Genomic DNA, 20160 nt, shown 5'->3' on the forward strand with positions numbered 1-20160 from the left:
GTCATATGTCTCCATGTTTGCATTTGCGTGCGTGTCATGATGCTGGGTAATTTAGTAATGAAATGTCTATAGCAGTTTGCACTCATGATAAAAATACTAACCTTACTGCACATAGCTGTGTAATTATTTGCTATTGCAATCAATGCTTCGCCTTTCGGGCGAGACAGTGACCTATTATGTCGTTGTTTTCTTTATTTGTATGCAGGATTCCAATTCAATGGCATAAATAATCATATTTCTGTGGCCAGGGTAACGCTGTCCGTGAATTGAGATATCATCGATAACATGATTCTTTGAATGCGCGCTGCCGCTCATTATTCTAAAATGCGCTATTGTTTGTACACAAAATAGGCGGCGGCTGTTGCTCTTCATCACAAGGGCTTTAGAAGCGATGAAAAAATGACGGGGAAATGAAAACTGCATTTTGTAAGATATATGTCTCACGTGGCTATATACACATGGAAATATGCCTGTCGCGACCAAGGCTGTCATTCGTACTTGCGGTACCGCATATCGTTGAGTACCAACAAACCCTACGGCGCTTGCAAGTAGAGGAGCATGCGTACAGTCATGCGTACAGCATGTTGCTGTGTCTTCTCGCATCCAGTGGGTTTTCCTATTTCCTAGCTTACATTTATGGGCATGTAAGCCGAAACCTTCAATTGAGCGCTTGTTCAAACTCTCTTCAGCCTGTACGTGTATTTGTTAACAATTGATTTAATTTCCCAATCTTCCTTTGTTGCCCGCGACTCCGAGTGGCTATCATGAGAGCAACTGCGAGGCGGCATTGTCCGAGCCTATAGACAAAATAATGTTATGTAAAATGTACAGGCATAAACTTCGTCACCTAGACTATATGCCTTTGTCAAAACTAGCAATCTTATGTTTGGAATGGCATCGAAAGTATCGCTTTTCTGTCGGCGGAAACAAATGCGCAGGTCCTGTCGCTAGTTTAGGAGTCTTGACTCATTTCAAAGCCACAGGAAGCTCGTTAGAGTAGCAAAACAATGCAATAAACTCAGTTCTTGGTAACCACAAGATATATGAAGTAACCCATTGTATTCATAGGCGGATATTTTGACTCTTGTCTCAAGAAAGAACTACATCTGTATTCAGAGTTGGTCATCTGAAATTACAGTCGCATCAGAAGCAGGTCTAGTCTCGTCGAGAGCGTTTTTCTTTTTCTTTTGTAGCGGACACCGTGACTACAGACACTATTTTCTTTGAAGCACACGATCGGCAAATCGCAACCCGTACGTTAGCCGGGCTTTCTGCAGAGTCTGATAGGCCGCGCTTCTTTTCCCGTCCACGATTCTGAAATTCAGTGGTATGTGGCACCCCTGTGGCACCCCTACTACGGCGCACAGCACCTACAAATCAACATGGGGCCCTTCTCAATATCAGAACCAGCACAAGTAGCCCAGCATCAGGCAGAGAAACATCTATACTCAATTTAAAGAAAAGTATTTTTGGAAGGCACCGGGAATACAACCCAGTATTGTCCCGCATACGCGGTGGATTGACTGCCCTCCTAATTAAGCAAATTAATATTGTTTTTTTTCTGTGAGTTTAGGTCATCGAATAACAAACATAAATTATGTAGCTTTTAAAGCACTCGTTTAACGGTAAAATATGTAATGCGTACAATAGTTCTGAAGCCTACGGTCACAATCCAAATTATTTATTTTTTTGTGAACAACTGTTACGATTTTAATTTTCCCGTGCTCCAAAAAACGCGCTTTAAATCTGAAAGTCTACCATGTAACTAAACACGCCACCGCAGTGACTTCAGTGCCCTCAAACAGGCTCCGAACGAACGATGAGTGCTGCACGCCGACTGAACACAATGAATAGGCCGCATGCAAAATCATAACTGTGGCGCAATGGTCATTACCGTCACCTCGAATGAGCGTCTGTTCTTGCAGGCACAGTCTGCCAACTGCAAATGAACTGACAGTGTTCAAAGTATTTCTATGCACATATTAATCACTATTCCCCGTGGCTCTATGGCTCCATTTGCTCCATCGCTTGCGTAAGCAAATTACCTCGACAAAAGTGGAAGGCAGGATGGTTACCGTCTCGTTTAATCTAGGCATATTCAGACATCCTGTCTGGATGTTACATCGATCATTCGTTCGAAGCATGCTTTGGGGCACAAATGCCACTGCACACACCTTGCCACTTGGTTCCTTTTCAAATTCCGTGCGCTGTATTTGAAGCCCTCAAACATAACCACTACAGTTATCTACATGTAAAGAATTCATTCGGAATTTCTCAGCACGTTCTACAACTTTTGTACTGAATATATTTCGTTGAAATCAATGCTGTAAAGTTTGGTTATATATTTTTTGTGCGAAATAATAGCTTTAGCTCATAGAAACACCACTTTGAATGGCTCACAAAGAGAGTCAAACTATACAGCGTTAGGTTCATTCGTGTCGCGCGCAGCTGAATCTTAAGGCTCGTTGCGCGAGGGCCTTGAACAAAGAGACGCAGTTTCGCCCGATAGGCGAAGCATCGATTGCGATACCAAATTAGTGGACAGCTATACAAAGTAAGGATACTAGTTTTATCGGCCGTATAAACTTCTAAACAAAGACACACTAGCTAAATTACCAAGAATTGTGTCTCGCGCGCACAAGCAAACATGAACGCATCTCACTCGATGACCGCGGCAACTGGCTATGAAAACGCTGGAGTGAGTCCGCGCAGCCGCAGCAGCGAGCGAAGCAGGCACTCGTATCAACTCCATCTTAGGAGCTTAAACCTGGGAGGGCGGACTTGGCTCCGCCGCACATGGCTTTCAAGATAAAGCCGCGCGGGCGGGCGCTAGCGGCGCAGAACGTGCCCCTCCTCCCTACGCCCCCTAGCCTTCCATCCCGATGGCGACTTTATAATTGCTAGTAGGTACAGCGGGGGCGTGGCACTGCGGGTCACGTGACTTCCGCTTAACACGTGTTGTCATGGCAATCGTGGAGCTCCTAGGTGCCTAGGGACATAATCGCTTAGGGACTTTTCAGGCACTGGTCTGGCCCGACACGCTCTTTGGAGGGAGCGCCATTCGTTTGTCGGCAGACGCGAGGACAAGCGGGTGCAAGAGAGAAAATTGCTTCCGCTTTTGCGCAAACTGATACTGCTCGCGTTTGTGCCCCGGTGCGGTGCCGGGCTGCGACGCGTAGCGGCGATCGTTGGGGTGTTGCGGACGCAGCGTAGCGATACCCCAAATAAAGAAATACTGCTCCAGTCAGGTAGACTGCTCCCTCCCTGATAGTGAGAATATACTTGGATCATCAAAACAGTGATGCGTTAATTTAGGAATGCGATCGTTTCTCTCTCGCACCCACTTGTCCTCGCGCCTGCGAGAGATAAACGATGATATTTTTAAATAAACGCATCACTGTTTTGATGATCCAAATATAATCTCACTATCAGGGAGGGAGCAGTCTACCTGACTGGACAGACAGACAGACAGACAGACAGACAGACAGACAGACAGACAGACAGACAGACAGACAGACAGACAGACAGACAGACAGACAGACAGACAGACAGACAGACAGACAGACAGACAGACAGACAGACAGACAGAGACATACAACAAACTTTATTTGATCCTGAGGAGCTAGTGTCAGGTCCCCCTAATGGGAGGCCGTTGTAACCGTTGGCCGCGCCCACGTAGAGGACCGAACGCCGTGACGCTTCGCCCTTTCCTGGGCCCTCTGCATAGCCTGGACTTGCTTTCCGAGTACTGTGCTTCTGATGGCCTCCTCCCATTCGGCTTCGCTGGAGAGTAGGTCGTTAGGTAACGCGGGACATCACCAGAGCATGTGAGTCATAGAGCAAAATGTTTCATTACAGTCGCGACAACCAAGGTCCACGCCTGAGTATATCCTACTAAGGAAGCCCCGCGACGGGAAAGATCCCGTCTGCAACATTCTAAGAGTAGCTGACTGACATCTGCTGAGCTTCGGGTGAGGAAGAGGATAAACTGTCCTGCCAAGTTGGTAGTGTTTAGTAATTTCATTAAATGTGAGGACTGAATCGTTCTGCTGAGTCCTTTCCTGCCTCTCTGGAGCCTCCAGACAGTCGCGGCGCGTGAGTTCTCGCGCATGGTCGTGGGCACCTCGTTGAGGTTTGGGAAGCCCTCGAGAACTGTTCGTACCCATGTGTGCGAGAAACCACGTAATGTAATGATAACCGGGGCAAGCCATCTTCTCTAGAATAGAGGCCGCCTCTCGTGCGAGGTTACGAGATTAGAATGCTCTGATTGCGTCTCTCGAGTCGGTGTGAATGTAGAAATGCTCTGGGTCACACAAGGCCAGCGCCACTGCGATTTGCTCTGCTATACCCGGGGTGGTATATTGAGAGCGGTTCCCGGTTGAGACGCACTTTCACACCGCTGGCGTGCGAGAGCGGCTTCTCTCGGCGCTGCGCTCCCGCACAGCTGGTGTACGCGAGCGGCTCCTGCCGCCCGCCGTGTTGACGTCGGTCCCCAGCTGCAGCTGCACGGCGCGTCGGCGCCGCTGCCGCCGTCGTCTTCTGACGATATAGGGGGAATCTTCAAATTTGTCCCTGCACTCCTTGGCCGCCGTGGGGTGCGGGCCACCGCACAACGTGCACTTCGGATCGCACCGGTGATCTTCCTCTGGCGATTGTTGGCCGCAGGAGCGACACCACTTGTTTCCCGGGTTGGGACACACGTCAGCCCGGTGTCCCAGTCCTCCACACTCGTAGCAGACTTCCGTGTGGCGTCGGTCGAGCGTGCAGCGAAAGATGCTCGCGCCGCATGCCACGTAGTGGGGCACTTTCATACCCTCGAAAAGCACCACCACCGCCGTGGTGTTCTTGATCCGCCTGGCCTCCAAAGCGCCCGGATTTCGATGATTTAAAATTCTCGCTCTGAGTTCAGCTTCGCTGACTTCTACGTCGACTCCTCTTATGACAACCTTACACGTATTCTCGGGTGGGGCCAGGTAGGCCGCCATCACAAACGTGCCTTCGCCGAGCCTGATTTTGCTGCACTCTGGCTAACGCGTCCGCGTTTTTCTCGTGCGGAGTCCACACCACAAAAATGTTCTGAGCTCCATTGGGACACATCGTGTCCTCTTCAATTTCGGCTGGAGAAAAGGCTGCCGCCATGGCCAAGGCTTGCTCAAAGCGCATTCTACTGACCTTGTTTACATTGAGGCCGTGCCTCGTGTGACAATGATGCGACAGGTGTCCCTCGGAAGTCGAGGGAGCCTCGAAGCAGCGGTGACACGTCGTATCGCGTCGCACGGTGCGGCGGTGCGGCCGCCGTCCCTCCGCCTGCCCCGTGTAGTTCCACCGTCTTGAGCCGAACAATATTCTTTCCTGCACCTGCCGGGCTGGCGACCGTACGCCAAATTCCATCCCGGCTCACATGCGTCTTCTTGAGAAATCTCCTCATCTTCCACATCCTATCGTGGGTTGCATGAGCGGGAGGGGGTTAGCCTAAGCCTACCCGCGTCTCCTCACAGAATGGCGAAAAGTCCTTTAAACGACGAAAATCCGATGTCCGAAGAGTCCTCTTGTCTTGCCGCGTCGATTAAGCATAATCACCCCTGTTCCGCAGGGTGAACCACTCGAGAATATTGATGAAAGCTGGGGCCGATGTCAACGCGTCCGCACTAGTGCCTGACTGGAGCACTATTTTTTTATTTGGGGTGTTGCTACGCTGCGCTCCACAACACCCCAACGACCGCCGCTACGCGTCGGTGCCTGGCACCATGGCTTCCGCCGTGGCACTGGGGCACAAGCGCGAGCAATATCCTCTTGTTTGCAACACCACAGTTCACCGAGATTAAAATCCGTCATGCCACACCACCACTACTGCAAGGATTAGCGCCGCTAGAACAAACGCTACAATATTAAAGCGCGGCTGGCGTGGGCCAGACACCGCTAGACATTAAACGCGCCCTAAACGATTCGCTCCCTACGCACGTAGGATCTGCGCTCGGCAAGGTCCCTGCGCCCGGTCTCGGAGATAAGAGAGCCACGCTCAGTAACTAGCAGCTCACGCGCGGCCGCGCAGACGAGTCCCTCAAAAGTCCCTAAGCCATTATGTGCCTAGGCACCTAGGAGCTCCACGATTGCCATGACAACACGTGTTAAGCGGAAGTCCCCGCTGTACCTACTGGCCATTGTAAAGTATTAGCAACCGCGAGGCAGCAGTAAAGCGCGGCCCCTCCACATCCCTACCCTCCCTCGATAGCGTTGTGCGTGACTGAAGACATGCGCTTGCTTCCCGCTTCCCGCCCTTGCGTGCGCGAGCCGCGATTGCCGGCTCACCGTCGCATGTTTTCCCTCGCACTTATACAGCGTACGGCACGCGGCGATGATTTTATCGCCCGTGGACATTACACGAAACCCCACGGCGACGACGATGGCAATGGTAGAAATTCGCCTAGTGTGTCCATATAATTGGACACGCTAGGCGAATACACTCTTTACTCTATCGCAATAAAACGCGACGTCTAGTCGAGCGAATACAAAAAAGTCGCAGTTTTGCCCGAAAGGGGAAGCATTGATTGCGATAGAAACTCATTAGACAGCTATACGAAGTAAGGATACTAGTTTTATCGGCCGTATAAAGTTGTAAATATTCGATTACTAACTATATAAACAAGCACGATGTCAAGCGTGCACAGGTAAACATGAACACATCTCGCTCGATGACCGCGGAAACTGTTTAATACGATTGAGAAAGTGCGCCAGCAGCAGCGGGCAAATTGATCTTATCGCTGCCGCCTCGCTTCAACGTGAACTAAACGTCGAAAGCACAGCGCATACGAAGCTACCGGCACTCGGCGCATGCACTTCTGCACTTTGTAGCCATCGCAGATCGCTTCGAAGATGAGGCCTCTGCGGGCGCACACTTCGGCCACAGAGCAGATCGCTTTCACGATACAGTGCCGAGCGCACGCTCCGTCAGCAGTAGCCGCAAGAGCAGAACGAACCCCCCCCCCATCTCTGTTGTCTCTGTCGCGTCCTCCCCGTGCCCCGCCAGCAAACCAAGAGCGCGCGCTTCCGGCCACTTTCCTCGCTCGCGTGCGCGAGATAAAGCTCCGCTTGCCGGCTCACCCTCGCACGCTTTCACTCGCACACACAGTGTACGGCGCACGGTGACGGTTTTATCGTCGTTGGACTTTATACGGAACCTCACGGCGATGGCGACGACGACGGCGCGGCAAAAGTGCCCGTGGAGTGTCTATATAATTCCTGTCGCAATAAAATCACGTGACCTCCGAGCGAGCGCCGGGTGAAGAAGAGAACGACCGGCGCGCGCACAAATCACGTGACCTTCTGCGAGCGAGGGGGGGGTGTGGAGACGGGAACGAGCGGCGCGGGCACGCAGTAAAAAAAGGTGATGCGGCACTGAGGTGTCTCCACAGAGACAGTCGACGGCGAAGAGAGAGAGACGCCGATGAAGGACGCTCGCCCGGGCCCTGGGGGATTGCGTGGTTGGCCTAGGAAGTACGCTACGGCCGAGGATGCTCTCCATGCGAGAAACGAGGTGGGACGTGCGGAGCGGTAGGGGGAAGGCGTTCAACCGTGACTGCTGCTTTCCACTGCTGAGAGGATGCAACGTGAAGAAGGATGACCCCTCAGATCGTATAACTTCATGTAATACCGAGAGTGCAGCAGGCTTTCGCCTTTATGTGTTACAGGAGTGTAACATGCTGGCAAATGTTTTAGCACTTGGCAACCTGTATGTATCTAGGAAGAGAATATTCAATAGAACTGACAATAAAATGTTCTTAGTAAACAAATTTTTGCTGTAGAAAAAAAAAACGATTCCGCTTGATGAGCGCAATTGACATTGAGAAAGCTTGTCATTGGAACCAGTGAACTCTACCTAAGAAGAAATATACTTTACAATTTACGGCACATTAGAGGAAGATTTTGTAATCTACAGACGCAAGAGTTTATAGACATAAATGTAATATTTACCTTTCTTTCAATGTGCATCCATTTCTTTCAGTGTCATTTTTAAGGGACGCCTACGGACGTTTCCTAATTAGGTTGAATCGGCACTTTTATTTATATCTCGTGTTACTTATTTGCTTGAAGTCACGCCAGAACTGACATGTTGCCTATTTCAGTTTCTGTTCTCCTTCATGCAGGGTTTCAGTTTTCGTTTCTTGCTATTATTTGTGGCAAGGTTTTAGGCCAAGAATATTAGGCAGTTGATATAAAACAGCGAATGGCTAGCAGATTTCTTATAGGTTGTGCAATAATACGGTTGGTACATTCGTGGTGACTTTATGAATATGCATTTTGATAGATAGGACGGATTGTATTTCTTATAGAGTAAGGAGGGATGAATGCCAGCAGATATATATATATATATATACACTATTGCTAACCCACTGCTTACGAAGATAAGGGCACACAATAGCCGAATAAGTAAGACGGGAACACACGCTTTGTTCTTGAACAATATTGACCTAGTAGTCTATATCTGAGAATGATCGATCTAGTCACCCACGCGTTCATCGAAGTCTTCTTACCTGAAATAGCGGTGTACGTAAGCAAGGAGCCAGTTATTTTCGCCATTGTTTTTTTCCAGATACTTGAGGTTTATGTATCCGGCGAGGAAACCACTAAAATAATAATAAAGAAACCATGCGGTGAACAAAAAAGAAACAATATTTTGAATAACCACTGTTGCGTAGCATTATTATCAATATTGCAATTATTCGGCGTGCGCTTTTGCTCTATAATTGCTACAATACATCTCCTTAAAGTATGATGCTGAAACACGGAGCTAAAAAATAGTCAGCATCAATGTCATAAGATTTGCAGGTACCGATTTCCTACATATAAAAAGTAAGCTAATATTGCTAAGAAACTTGAGCCTCGGTTGAATTTTTGGAAAATGAAAACCAATGTGCTATTATTAGTAACTATACACACCATACCAATAAGTTATTTTAAGGAGCAGCAACTGCAGTCATGCTAGTTGCATGCAAACGCATTTGAACTATTCACATGCTGCGAAGGCACCAAGAGTTAAAGAAGGTTCCTGAATTCAGACATTCCAGATCCCCATAAGAATGATCAAAGCTGCGACGTCCCAGTGCTAAGTACTGAAATCTCATTCCTTGATTACTTCTCATTGTACATTTAAACTAAAACAAGTAATTCTCCCTCCGCTTTTCTAGGTGGTATTGTCTGTCGTCTTTATATGCTTGTGACTTACAAAAATTACGTACCTCTGTGCCCATATCACTCATCATAAGAGTGATCTAAGAACCAATTTTCGAATGTAAGACGAGTCTGGTAAAAAAAATTGTTCGCCAAGTGTCTCAAACTTTACACGATCATCCTTTGCAATGTTTTGCAGCGTCATAGGCGACGCGTACCTGACACCAAGGATAATATTCGGTCGAACTGGGTCCCACGTTACAGAGCGACGCCTGGAGAAAGATGGTTTCGGGCATAATTATGCGTGCTTTAGGTATTTACTAAGTATTCATTTTCCCCCTATTTTCACAAGCGAAACTTGGTTTCCCGGCGTCCTCAGCAGGAACCAAACGACGCACCTTCTGTATATCAAAGAAAATAAAGGGTATATTATAGGTGAAAGTTAAAGTTTGTGGGTGAAATACGGACGCTGCGCTACATTACGTGTGCAAGCACTCTGAAGCGTTATTGGTTTGATTTACGAACGGTGCAGAACTTATCCCGCTTGTCTTGCATGAACTGTAACTAACACTGATATCAAATTTGTGAAAAGTAGCAGTAATGTTTTGTTTATGCAAGCGCAATGTAAAAAACGTTGTGTGAAGCATTTAGCTTTTTGTCCAAACTCGATAATCAAGTGCTGGAAAGCGCTGTACCGTCAGTATAGGCTGTCTCCAAGTGTCCCGAGAGAAAAATATACCCCGCGCAATCGTTATATTAGTTGGGGCGAAACTTTAACAGCTTTGTAAACAGTTACTAAACCCTCGTTCTCCCTCTATGTTCATACAGTACGCAAGGCGTCCACGGTATAATCGACGAAATAAACGATTCATCTTGTTTATATTCCATCGAAACAAACGGTAGGTCATGGGTGACGGGAGGTAAAGTTCAATGTATGTGGGAGTAACAATGCTTTTTGCTATAAATTACTACAGCATATGCCTAAAAGCTTTATAAGCGCGTTTTAAGAACAGTATAAAATTCATCTACCTGTACGGAAACGACTAGTAAAGCAAAAAAAGAAAAGACTAGAAATACAGTCACAAAGATCAAATTTACTGAACATGTTGGAGACATTAAGGCTAATGGCCCACATGAAGTTAAAGACTTGTGGGTAAAGTATGACCATTGCCAAATAATAAATACGCAAGTTTTCGAAAGCTTTATGTGCGGTCAACATGCGAAATTGAAGTGCCATATGCGTTAAACGTTTAATGTGTATGGTTTCCGTACTGGTAACTGAAATCATTATTGAAACTTCTCGAAGGAAAAAGATTCGCTGAAAATTGCTTTGTGAACCTGCATGGTCGCTCAAGTGTGCTCTCCGTTTTGTGCATGAAGGCGGCATAGTTAAAACTTTCTACGTGCTCGCTTACGAGACACGCGTGCCAATGAGCAGTAAATTACAAAATTGGTCCTTTAGAAACCGCACGAGAACTCCAATGGCGAAACTCATTGTCTTAGGTAAGAATGTCACTCGCAATTCACCAAGTGTTTACACGGGCGGAGGCTAGTTCACCATACCTGTGACAGTGATATAGTGTTCGAACCCATCGATGTCTGCTAAATTTGACGCCCTGAGAAATTCTCGCATCAACAGAGGCGCCCTACGTGTACTAACCACGTACGCACTTGTGCAAAGAAGGGGCTCAGTCCACAAGTGACCGGCTACCTGGCTTCCTGCTATTGAGCATGTCGTAGCAGACTATGATTCCACAGCTTTACATGCGTTAATAGCTTCGTTGCAAAACAAAAGGCAATCTCGGTCATGGCTCTTATATAACTATCAAAGCCAAAAGACAGGTTATGCTTCAACTTAACACAACCATCGAAAAGCTTGGAAAATTTTTTGCTGCCTGAATCACGGTAATGCTGTCATTATTACATTCGTCATCTATTATGCATAGAAAGGTAACAAAATGGCGCCAATTAAAATTCTGATTCATGGAAGACAACAATCTGAGCCATTCTTGAAATTCTCGGATTTATCGTCCAGAAACTGCACAGTTCCTCATGATCGGAGCCGTAGTGAAGGAATACGGATTAATTTTAACCAACTGAGTGTGTTAATTATCGTGCATGCAATGTACGGTTCACGAGATTTTTTTTGCATTCCGCCCCCTATCGTAATGCGGCCGCCGCGGCCAAAATTGAATCCACGACCTCGTGCTAAAATAGTACAATGCCACAGCCACTGAGCAACCACGGCGAGTAATCTGAGTCATATGTTCGAGGATATTACATGTAACTCATGGGTACGACGATCGCAGTCAAAGAGCTGTATTCCACCTACAGTAGCCAAGTCGCTAGTTCTGTAAGATTTGGCCACAATTTACTCGAATCGCCTGCATATATACAAAGATGGGTCTGTCAAAATAGGCCAAGACCGCTGCCCAGCTGCATTCTATATTCCCTCTCTGAGATATATGTATGTGGCTTGGCCGTCTGGACTTTATCACAGTTGTGGAAGGCGTGGCAACATGCTGCTGCTCTGCGCAAAGGACTATGTCTCAACATAATGTAGTTCTGCTTACGGACTCAAAGGCTGCGTTGAAAAACCTCTATCGTGGTCTATCGTCCATCATGTTCCCGTGCAAATTACTAGCCCTCGAGAAAGAACTCGGCAACAAAGGCTTCACAGTAAATTTTGACTGGATTGCCTTCCACATTGGTATTTCTGGCAATGAGAAAGCTGATGCTCTTCTATTACGCAGCGCTTATCATCCTCGTAAGGTAAAGGTCCTAAAGAGCAATCAAGTTAAAGAATCTAACATTAAAATAATTTCGGATCACCTTGGTTTCCACCACATATGCCCTGCGTAACCAAGAGATTTCGTCGAGAGGAAGCATCACTTCTATATTGGCAGTTCAGCAGATGCTTCAAGATGACGTCATCCAACCGTCGACCAGTTCCTGGGCTTCGCCAGTTGTGTTAGTATAGAAGAAAGATGGTACCTTGCGCTTTTGCGTGGATTATCGATCATTAAATAAGATCACGAAGAAAGACGTTTATTCCTTGCCCCGAATAGATGACTCCTTGGATCGTATACGCAACGCTCGCTACTTTTCTTCCAGGGATTTACGCAGTGGCTACTGGCAAACCGCAGTTGACGCGCGTGATCGTGAAAAGACCGCTTTTATTATTCCTGACGGCCTCTACGAGTTCAAGGCGCTTCCTTTTCGGCTATGCTCAGCGCCAGCTACTTTTAAAAGAATGATGGACACGGTTCCTTCTGGGCTAAAATGGCGATCGTGTCTCGTTTACCTCGACGACGTGGTGGTCTTTCCGGACACGTTTGCACAACACGTCCAGCGCCTTCAGACAGTTCTTCAGACAGTTCTTCAGGCTATTCGAACAGCTGGACTTTCTCTAAAACTCGAAAAATGTTATTTTGGGTACTAAGAACTGAAGTTTCTATCTAGGTCACGTTGTGAGCCATGCCGGCAACCACCCAGACCCCGAGAAAACGAGCGCCGTCGCCACATTTGCCGTGCCAACAAATAAGCGCGATCTACGCCGATTTCTGGGGCCTCTGTGCGTACTACGGACGCTTTGTCGAAAATTTGTCTAAAATCGCTGAACCCCTGAACCAACTTACGAAGGAAGGCATCCCGTTTGTTTGGGTTCAACATCAGGGCCTCGCATTCGATATCCTCCGAAACCTTCTCCAGGCCCCACCTGTACTCGGTCAATTTGACAAAAACGCTGACACGGAGTTGCACACAGACGCCAGCAACGTCGGCCTTGGAGCTGTCTTGGTTCAGTGGCAAAATGACGTAGAGCATGGGATTGCCTATGCACGCCGCACGTTATCCGCTCCCGAGAAAAACTACTCTGGGACAGAAAAATAATGCTTATCCGTTGTCTGGGCCGTAACAAAGTTTCGACAATACTTGTACGGTCGCCCATTCAGAGTAGTCAGCGACCACCATTCGCTTTGCAGGCTCACGAATCTCAAAGATCCCTCAGGTCGCCTGGCGCGATGGAGCCTTCGACTGCAAGAATTTGACGTCACCATCGTTCACAAGTCAGGACGCAAATACACCGACGCTGACTGTCTCTCACGTGCACCTGTCGGAAGTGCCCCCGCTGACCTTCAAGAGGACGACATTTTTCTTTCTGCCGTATCAGTAACAGACATGGCTCAAGAACAGCGCGACGACTTGGAGCTCAGCCCTCTCATTGACTACCTGGAAGGGCGCACGTCAAGTCTTCCTCGAAGATTCCCACGCGCGCTAGCCTCTTTTTCTTTCCGGGATCGCGTCCTTTGTAAGAAGAACTTTGACCATACGCAAGCTATATACGTGCTATATAGAGCATGTATATAGCTTGCTATATACAAAGGCATTCCCAAAAGCTACCGCAGCAGACATCGCCCATTTTTTCGTGCACAGAATTGTCCCTCTGTCATGGAGCGCCAGCTGTCGTCATTACTGATCCTGGGACAGCTTTCACCGCGGAGATGCTACAGGAAGCCTTGAGGCTCAGTGGCACAGCACATCACAAAACGACGGCTTATCACCCCCAAACAAATGGACTGACTGAACGCCTCAACAAGACAATCGCAGATGTGCTGTCAATGTATGTGGCCATTGACCACAAGAACTGGGACGATATCCTTCCTTACGTCACTTTTACGTACAATAGCGCAATTCAAGAAAGTACAGGCTTCACACATTTTCGCTTAGTGCACGGTCGAGAGGTCACCACGATGCTGGATGGCATGCTCCTTCCCGACAACTTGGGTATGTTTCACACGGATGCGGCCATGTTCGCCCAGCGCGCCGAGGAGGCCCGTCAACTCACGCTATGCCGTATTCAGGTTCGTCAACCGCAGACGCACGCCGCTACAGCATTCGCCATCGAGAGGTTGCCTACAATCCTGGCGATGAAGTGTGGGTGTGGACGCCCATCCGACAGCTTGCAAGTCAGAAAAGTTGCTGCGTCGCTACTTTGGTCCCTGCAATATTGTACGGCGCCTCAGTGACGTTACCTACGAGGTTCTCCCAGAAGGCACCCCTAGAAACTCCCGTCGGCTTCCTGAAACTGAAGTGGTTCATGTTTCTAGACTAAAACCATAGTTTTCGCGCCGTGACTCGACCGTCGAGTGAGTATACTACATTGACGACTTAGCGTCGTTCTTTTTGTTTTTGTTTTTTGTTCGTTTGTGTTGTGTCCTGTGTTTTTTTTTTTACTTTTGTTCCTTCTTTCACAGCAGCATAGTGTTATTTCGCGTTACGACACAATTCTTTAGTTTATATGTTAATCCTCATTTTTATATATTTTTTCGCCCTCATTACAGCATCAAGACAATGCTTCTTTAGGAGAGGGGGTAATGGCACATGCCGTCACATATGAGCCATCTGCTGTGGCACGTACACGCTTGGGGGTTGGAAGAAGAGAACGTTCTTCATTTTCGTCTGGTTCCGGGAAAGACGTGGACTTCTGGCTTTCTGAGTTGTTTCGCCCGCGACAATATCGAATAAGGACAGGATCTGCTCGTAAACCATGCAGCATGGAGATTTAAGACGAGGCGTATTAAATTAAAATTAAAATAAATTATGGGGTTTTACGTGCCAAAACCATGATCTGATTATGAGACACGCCGTAGTGCGGGACTCCGGAAACTTGGACCACCTGGGGTTCTTTAACGTGCACACAAATCTAAGTACACAGGTGTTTTCGCATTTCGCCCCCATGGAAATGCGGCCGCCGTGGCCGGGATTCGATTCCCGCGACCTCGTGCTCAGCAGCCCAACACCATAGCCACTGAGCAACCACAGCGGGTACGGGGCGTATCCATTCTTCGAACTCTATGGCATGCGACGAGACAGGAAGCGTTGAGCACTTTCTGCGGTCGTGCCCGTTATACCAAGATGAAAGATACACTCTTCTGGAGAACCTGCAAAAAAGGACCTTCCGCATGTGTGCCTGCAACACCTTGTGTTCTCCGAAGTATCAGTTATAGCCAACAAAGAAGCTTCACGTCCACTTATTGCATCTTAAGAGAGACTGATTTCATGGACATGTGGCGAAATACGGCAGTTATATTGTAGGAGACGCTAAAGTGGGGCGATTGCTGGTTTCGATAGCCCGGCTAAACTCACCACTTGCTACAACTCAACAGCACCACCACCACCGCCACCATCATATTCGCTATCCATGAAAACGAAACATAAATATCTGCTTTAGAGCAAGGGAAGAAAGAGCTATAGTATGCGACAGCAGTCGTAATATTACATTACCGGCGACCATTGCTTGCGGCCAATATTCCATGCGGCCATGGCTAAGCCGCCGTGCTAATGCAACCGGGCCGGTAGAGCCAACAAGCCCTATGCTGGCAATATGGTGGTTGTAACGGTAGATAAGTTGCCATGTACAAAAAATGTGCGTATTGTGAGTCGCAAATGATCTTCAACGATGAAAAAATAAGGGACAACAGAAGGGCGGGCCTTTTTTTTTTACGAACAATCACGCGTAGTCATGAACATGATTCGCGTCGGTTCACTGAAAGGGCGAGATATTGAGCATATTCATAAATCACCAAAACATGAATTAAAATATGCCGTCGCCGTAGCTCCATTTGTAGATCATTCGCACGCGTAATGCAGGGACCTGTGGGTTTGGCTCCCGGCGAGTGTTTTTGCGCCTACTTGGATTTACCGTTACCTCAGTATTTCTAGATTTCAAGTGAAACAAGTAATTTCCTGTCTACTTTGCTGGGGTATTTTGTCTATTAGTTTCATTTGGCGATTATAAATAATGCCACTAATCTTAGTGATCGCGCTCATAGATGGACGAATCTAGAAAGCCTACATGTAAGTCAGCGCTTGCATATAGCCTCTCTAGATGTAACTGCTCTGGCACGTTTTAGTTAGATAATGCCTAGCATGTCTAGCCCATGCACGACACGTTGTTGTGTTGGTTTGCGCCGACTGAGGAGCCCCATTTTATACGAAATACGGGTTTTGGGGCAAATATTTGTCTAGGAATCATTGCATCCTACCGGTGCTAACATACGGGGCAGAGATCTGGAGGTTAACAAAGAAGTTCGAGAGCAAGTTAAGGACCGCACAAAGAGCGATGGAACGAAAAATGTTAGGTGTAACGTTAAGAGACAGGAAGAGGGCGGTCTGCATCAGAGAGCAAACGAGATAGCCGATATTCAATTGAAATTAAGAGAAAAAATGGAATGGGTGGGCCATGTAATGCGTAGTATGGATAAGCCGGTGGACCATTACAGTTACAGAAAGGATGCCAAGAGAAGCGAAGCGTAGTCGAGGACGGCAGAAAACTAGGTGGGGTGATGAAGTTAGGAAATTTGCAGGTGCAAGTTGGAATCAGCTAGCACAAGACAGGGCTAATTGGAGATCTCAGGAAGTAGGCCTTCGTCCTGCAGTGGACTTCAAAATAAGCTGATGATGATTTGTCTAGGATTGACGCCAAAAGACTTATTCTTGGAACTGGTGCTGAACTACCCACTGTACAACGATCCATATTTCTGTATACGGATCCATTTGAATGGGCAAATTACTCTTATCGTACCTCACGTACCCTCTCACGGCGCCACAGTCAATACTTATATCTTGTTTCATGATAGCTGTCCCTAATTGCGGCGCCACAAAGCAGTAGCAAAACGCAGATTTGGATGCGTTGGTTGATTCCTGAAAGGAAGGGCTTTCGAGGGAGGTATGGAGGTGAAAAAAAAGCGCGGTGTTGGAGATATTCTCCTGTGTTGTTTTTTTTTTGTTGTTTTTCCATACCAATACAGGAAGCTCTTGAGATAAGCATTCTCCTCCTTCCGCCTTCTTTATTCGGGCTAACAATCTTAAACTAGTAGGTAATGTAAGCAGGACACTGATACGAGATGAAATAAATTATGGCGTAAGACATCCCAGAGTATTTCATAGGCTATGAGAGACGCCGTAGCGCGGAACTTAGAATAGCTGTTTACTATCTATGGTTTCTGGATAAGCGCCTAAATTTATAAACCAGGCCGTTTTTTGTATTCCAGCCCTGTACAAATCAGCTCAGTAGCCGGTAATCGAACTGACAACCTCATGCTTAGCAGTACAACAGCAAATCCACTAAGCCGCTAGCGCCGTGTGAAATATAGGAACTGTTCGAATTGTTCTACCTTTTCGCCATCATACTACCTCAAAGAACATCCAATGAAATGCCAATGTATCGCGAGCGGCACAAGATATACATGTACGTACCCAATGAACAAAAAAGTGTCCACTGCTAGTGTTCCCCGGTCGATGATCGTCGTCATCAGGTTTACTTTCGCCATGTCAGCCGAATTACCTGGGATTGAAAAGTACGACTTGTAGGCTTACAGTAGGCTTACAGTCTTGTAGGCTTACAGTAGTTTTCCAGACTTGTAGGCTTGCAGCATTCAGTTAGAGTAGAACTAGAGGCAATTATTTGCATTTAGATGCCATGACCTTCTCGGCCACCTATTGATGGCTGCTTCGAAGCACTAAACACATTCGCAATGACTGCCCGTTTAACTGATGGAAACAGTATGTTGCAAGGCTGAACTCTTCTGCATCGTTGTAATTTCAGAAATCAAGTCTAAAGAAAGAAAATATTTGATGAGAAGCAGAATAATCATTGTTACATGTTTATTCCATTTGTGTGCCCCATGGCCGGCATCAAGCAGTTGTCCACTATCATCCACACGATGTAAGTACTTCGCGACTTTGCATACGTTCTGAACAATTTAAAATTATAGCTACGTGCACACCTGTGAAATAAGAATGAGAGATGATATTTTTGTCTGTTATGAAGCGCTTTCGCACAATGCAGTGGCTTGTACTAAACGGATTCAAGCATCTCGGAAAATTAATTTTCGGACTGACCTCGTTGTGTCTAGACTGAAGTGTGCATTCAAACATTCTGAAAGTAAGAAGTCCGAGTTTGCCATTGCTTCGAATATCACATTAAGATATTCACTCCTTCAAAGACGCTAAAGATTTGCTTTCCGCAGTAGCCCACAGCCTTATCACAAAAGTGTGAACGGCGTGAAGACAATCGTGAGTACGCCTTTCAGGTACGATGAGATCATTAAAGGAGAATGACTACTTCTAAGTCCAAAGTCTGTATTGAATGCTTTAGGATAAATATTTTCCCACTGCAGAGTGTGAATAACAATATAGACTTCCCTGCATGGGATTGCGCGCGCGACATACTACCGCAATTTCTCGTGGTCTAACCTGTTATTGACAATTTCACAATTCTCAAGGTTCATGTTGTATTTGTAACAAAGAAAAGGTAGGCAGTGCAGATGTCCATGGTATTTAAACGCATATAACGACAAAGACCGAGTCCGAAACACGTAAAGCCCTTCACAATCACAATGCGCTTAAGACTACTTGTGGGTTTCATTTGCCAGCTTATTGCTCTAGATATGGCTCCTTTCGCTATTTGAGTGCACATAATTCCTTCACGCTAGTTACACTGAAAGCAATAAAATCGCTTGCGCTTATCTCATTTCGAATAATCGAGACATATGTGTGAGTAGTTAATCAACACTTCACGGCGCTTGATTCCTTCCATGTTATGCTTCTTTTTCATTTCTTATTTTCTTGATGCCTTTTTTGCCTCTTATCATCTGTATGTCTGTTGAATGCTTCGAATAAACATATTTTCGTGAAGGATTTTTGTGTTTCTATCTCAGTGTGAGTCCTGTTACCGCTTGAATACCACGTACATCTATAAGCTATAGCCTAACTGCCCACCATTATACAGATATAATTTACCTAAACGGCGCCGCTGAATAAGTAGGCGCACTGCGCCCCTCCCCCTCCCCCGAAGTACATGAGACGTCCAAAATATTCTTCATATCACACATAAAATATATGATATGCTGCAAACTAGGCAAAATATTCTCAGGTAACGTGGCTCATGCTTGAATTCTTATGCTTTGCATATCGGTATGCAATCACAGTAGTGTTACCTTATAACGACAAAAAACTCTTTTGTACGTACGAAAGACGTTGGTATAACGAGGTATAATTCGATTGTGGATGCTAATGACCCAAGCAATGCAGAAGAAACGCAGCCCATGCAAGACGCCAATTGAATCCGTCTTCGGGCTTTGCCTTCCAAATAATTTGGTTCCATTCTCCAGAAGAGAGAAGCAAAGAAACAGCTTCTTAGCTTTGTTTTCAAAACGTGGCACTGCGAAAAAGAGAAAAAAGCCATTGTTGTGAGAAGGATTAGCCAAGATGGAGCTCTTCGTATACGAATAAACATGTTAGTACACTACGATAAAAAGTGGACAGAAGGAAAACAAAATTCAGATCCAAAGCACTGGGTGAAATCTGCGTTGCCCGATTGCGTTTTTAAACAGGAGAAATCAAGGGTATGAAAAGGTTCACAACATGCCTCACTACCTCCTGGTGTACCCCACGATTTACACGCGCTTTTTTTCCGCCTGCAGTGTTGATTTGCCCTCAAGTCAGAGGGGATATAAAAGTGGCGCAATTACGCAATACGTCGGGCCAAAGCAAGTGAGCAAGGTGTGTACGCTGATCATGACGCGCGTCACGCCCCCAGTGGCTTCCACAGCTGCTGCGACTGCCAAAAACGCGTGCCAGCTCGAGATCCAAACACTTCACGCGGCACACCAAGCGAGGTGGCAAAAGCGCATCCGCCAAGAGGAGCTGCCGAGCTACAAAGAAAGGACCACATCTTTGGGCGGCCTAGAGGACCGTCGTGAAGCTCTTGAGTCAAAGAACGTCATAGCCATTGTCAAAGAACCACAACCATTACACAGGTTGTAGATCCTCCTCTGCGCATCGTGTTTTTCACTTCCGGAACACTTTCTCCATTCTACCATTCTTCGTATTACGTCGAACAGTCATCCCATTTAGGCGCCCATGCTACCACGTGGTCGCGAAGACACCCACCCAGCGACTCACGTGGCCCATGCGACTACGGTATCT

The 20160-nt window shown here is 46.8% G+C and overlaps 1 protein-coding gene across 3 annotated transcripts in view; it reads right to left on the reverse strand.

Annotated features, from left to right (window-relative positions):
- The window catches only part of LOC125943075 (O-acyltransferase like protein-like), a 383274-nt gene that overhangs the window by 37731 nt on the left and 325383 nt on the right, over positions 1-20160 (reverse strand). For 2 of the 3 annotated variants that reach the window (XM_049661430.1, XM_049661431.1), the window contains 3 exons: positions 19202-19393; positions 17428-17515; positions 8532-8624 (listed from right to left, as the gene is read on the reverse strand). In XM_049661430.1, the coding sequence (XP_049517387.1) occupies positions 8532-8624; positions 17428-17515; positions 19202-19393 (373 nt within the window). The remainder of the gene's footprint in view (positions 1-8531; positions 8625-17427; positions 17516-19201; positions 19394-20160) is intronic. The other variant, XM_049661433.1, reaches the window with a different exon arrangement.

This window comes from Dermacentor silvarum, chromosome 2 (genome assembly GCF_013339745.2).
Source record: "Dermacentor silvarum isolate Dsil-2018 chromosome 2, BIME_Dsil_1.4, whole genome shotgun sequence".
Lineage (NCBI taxonomy): Eukaryota > Metazoa > Arthropoda > Arachnida > Ixodida > Ixodidae > Dermacentor > Dermacentor silvarum.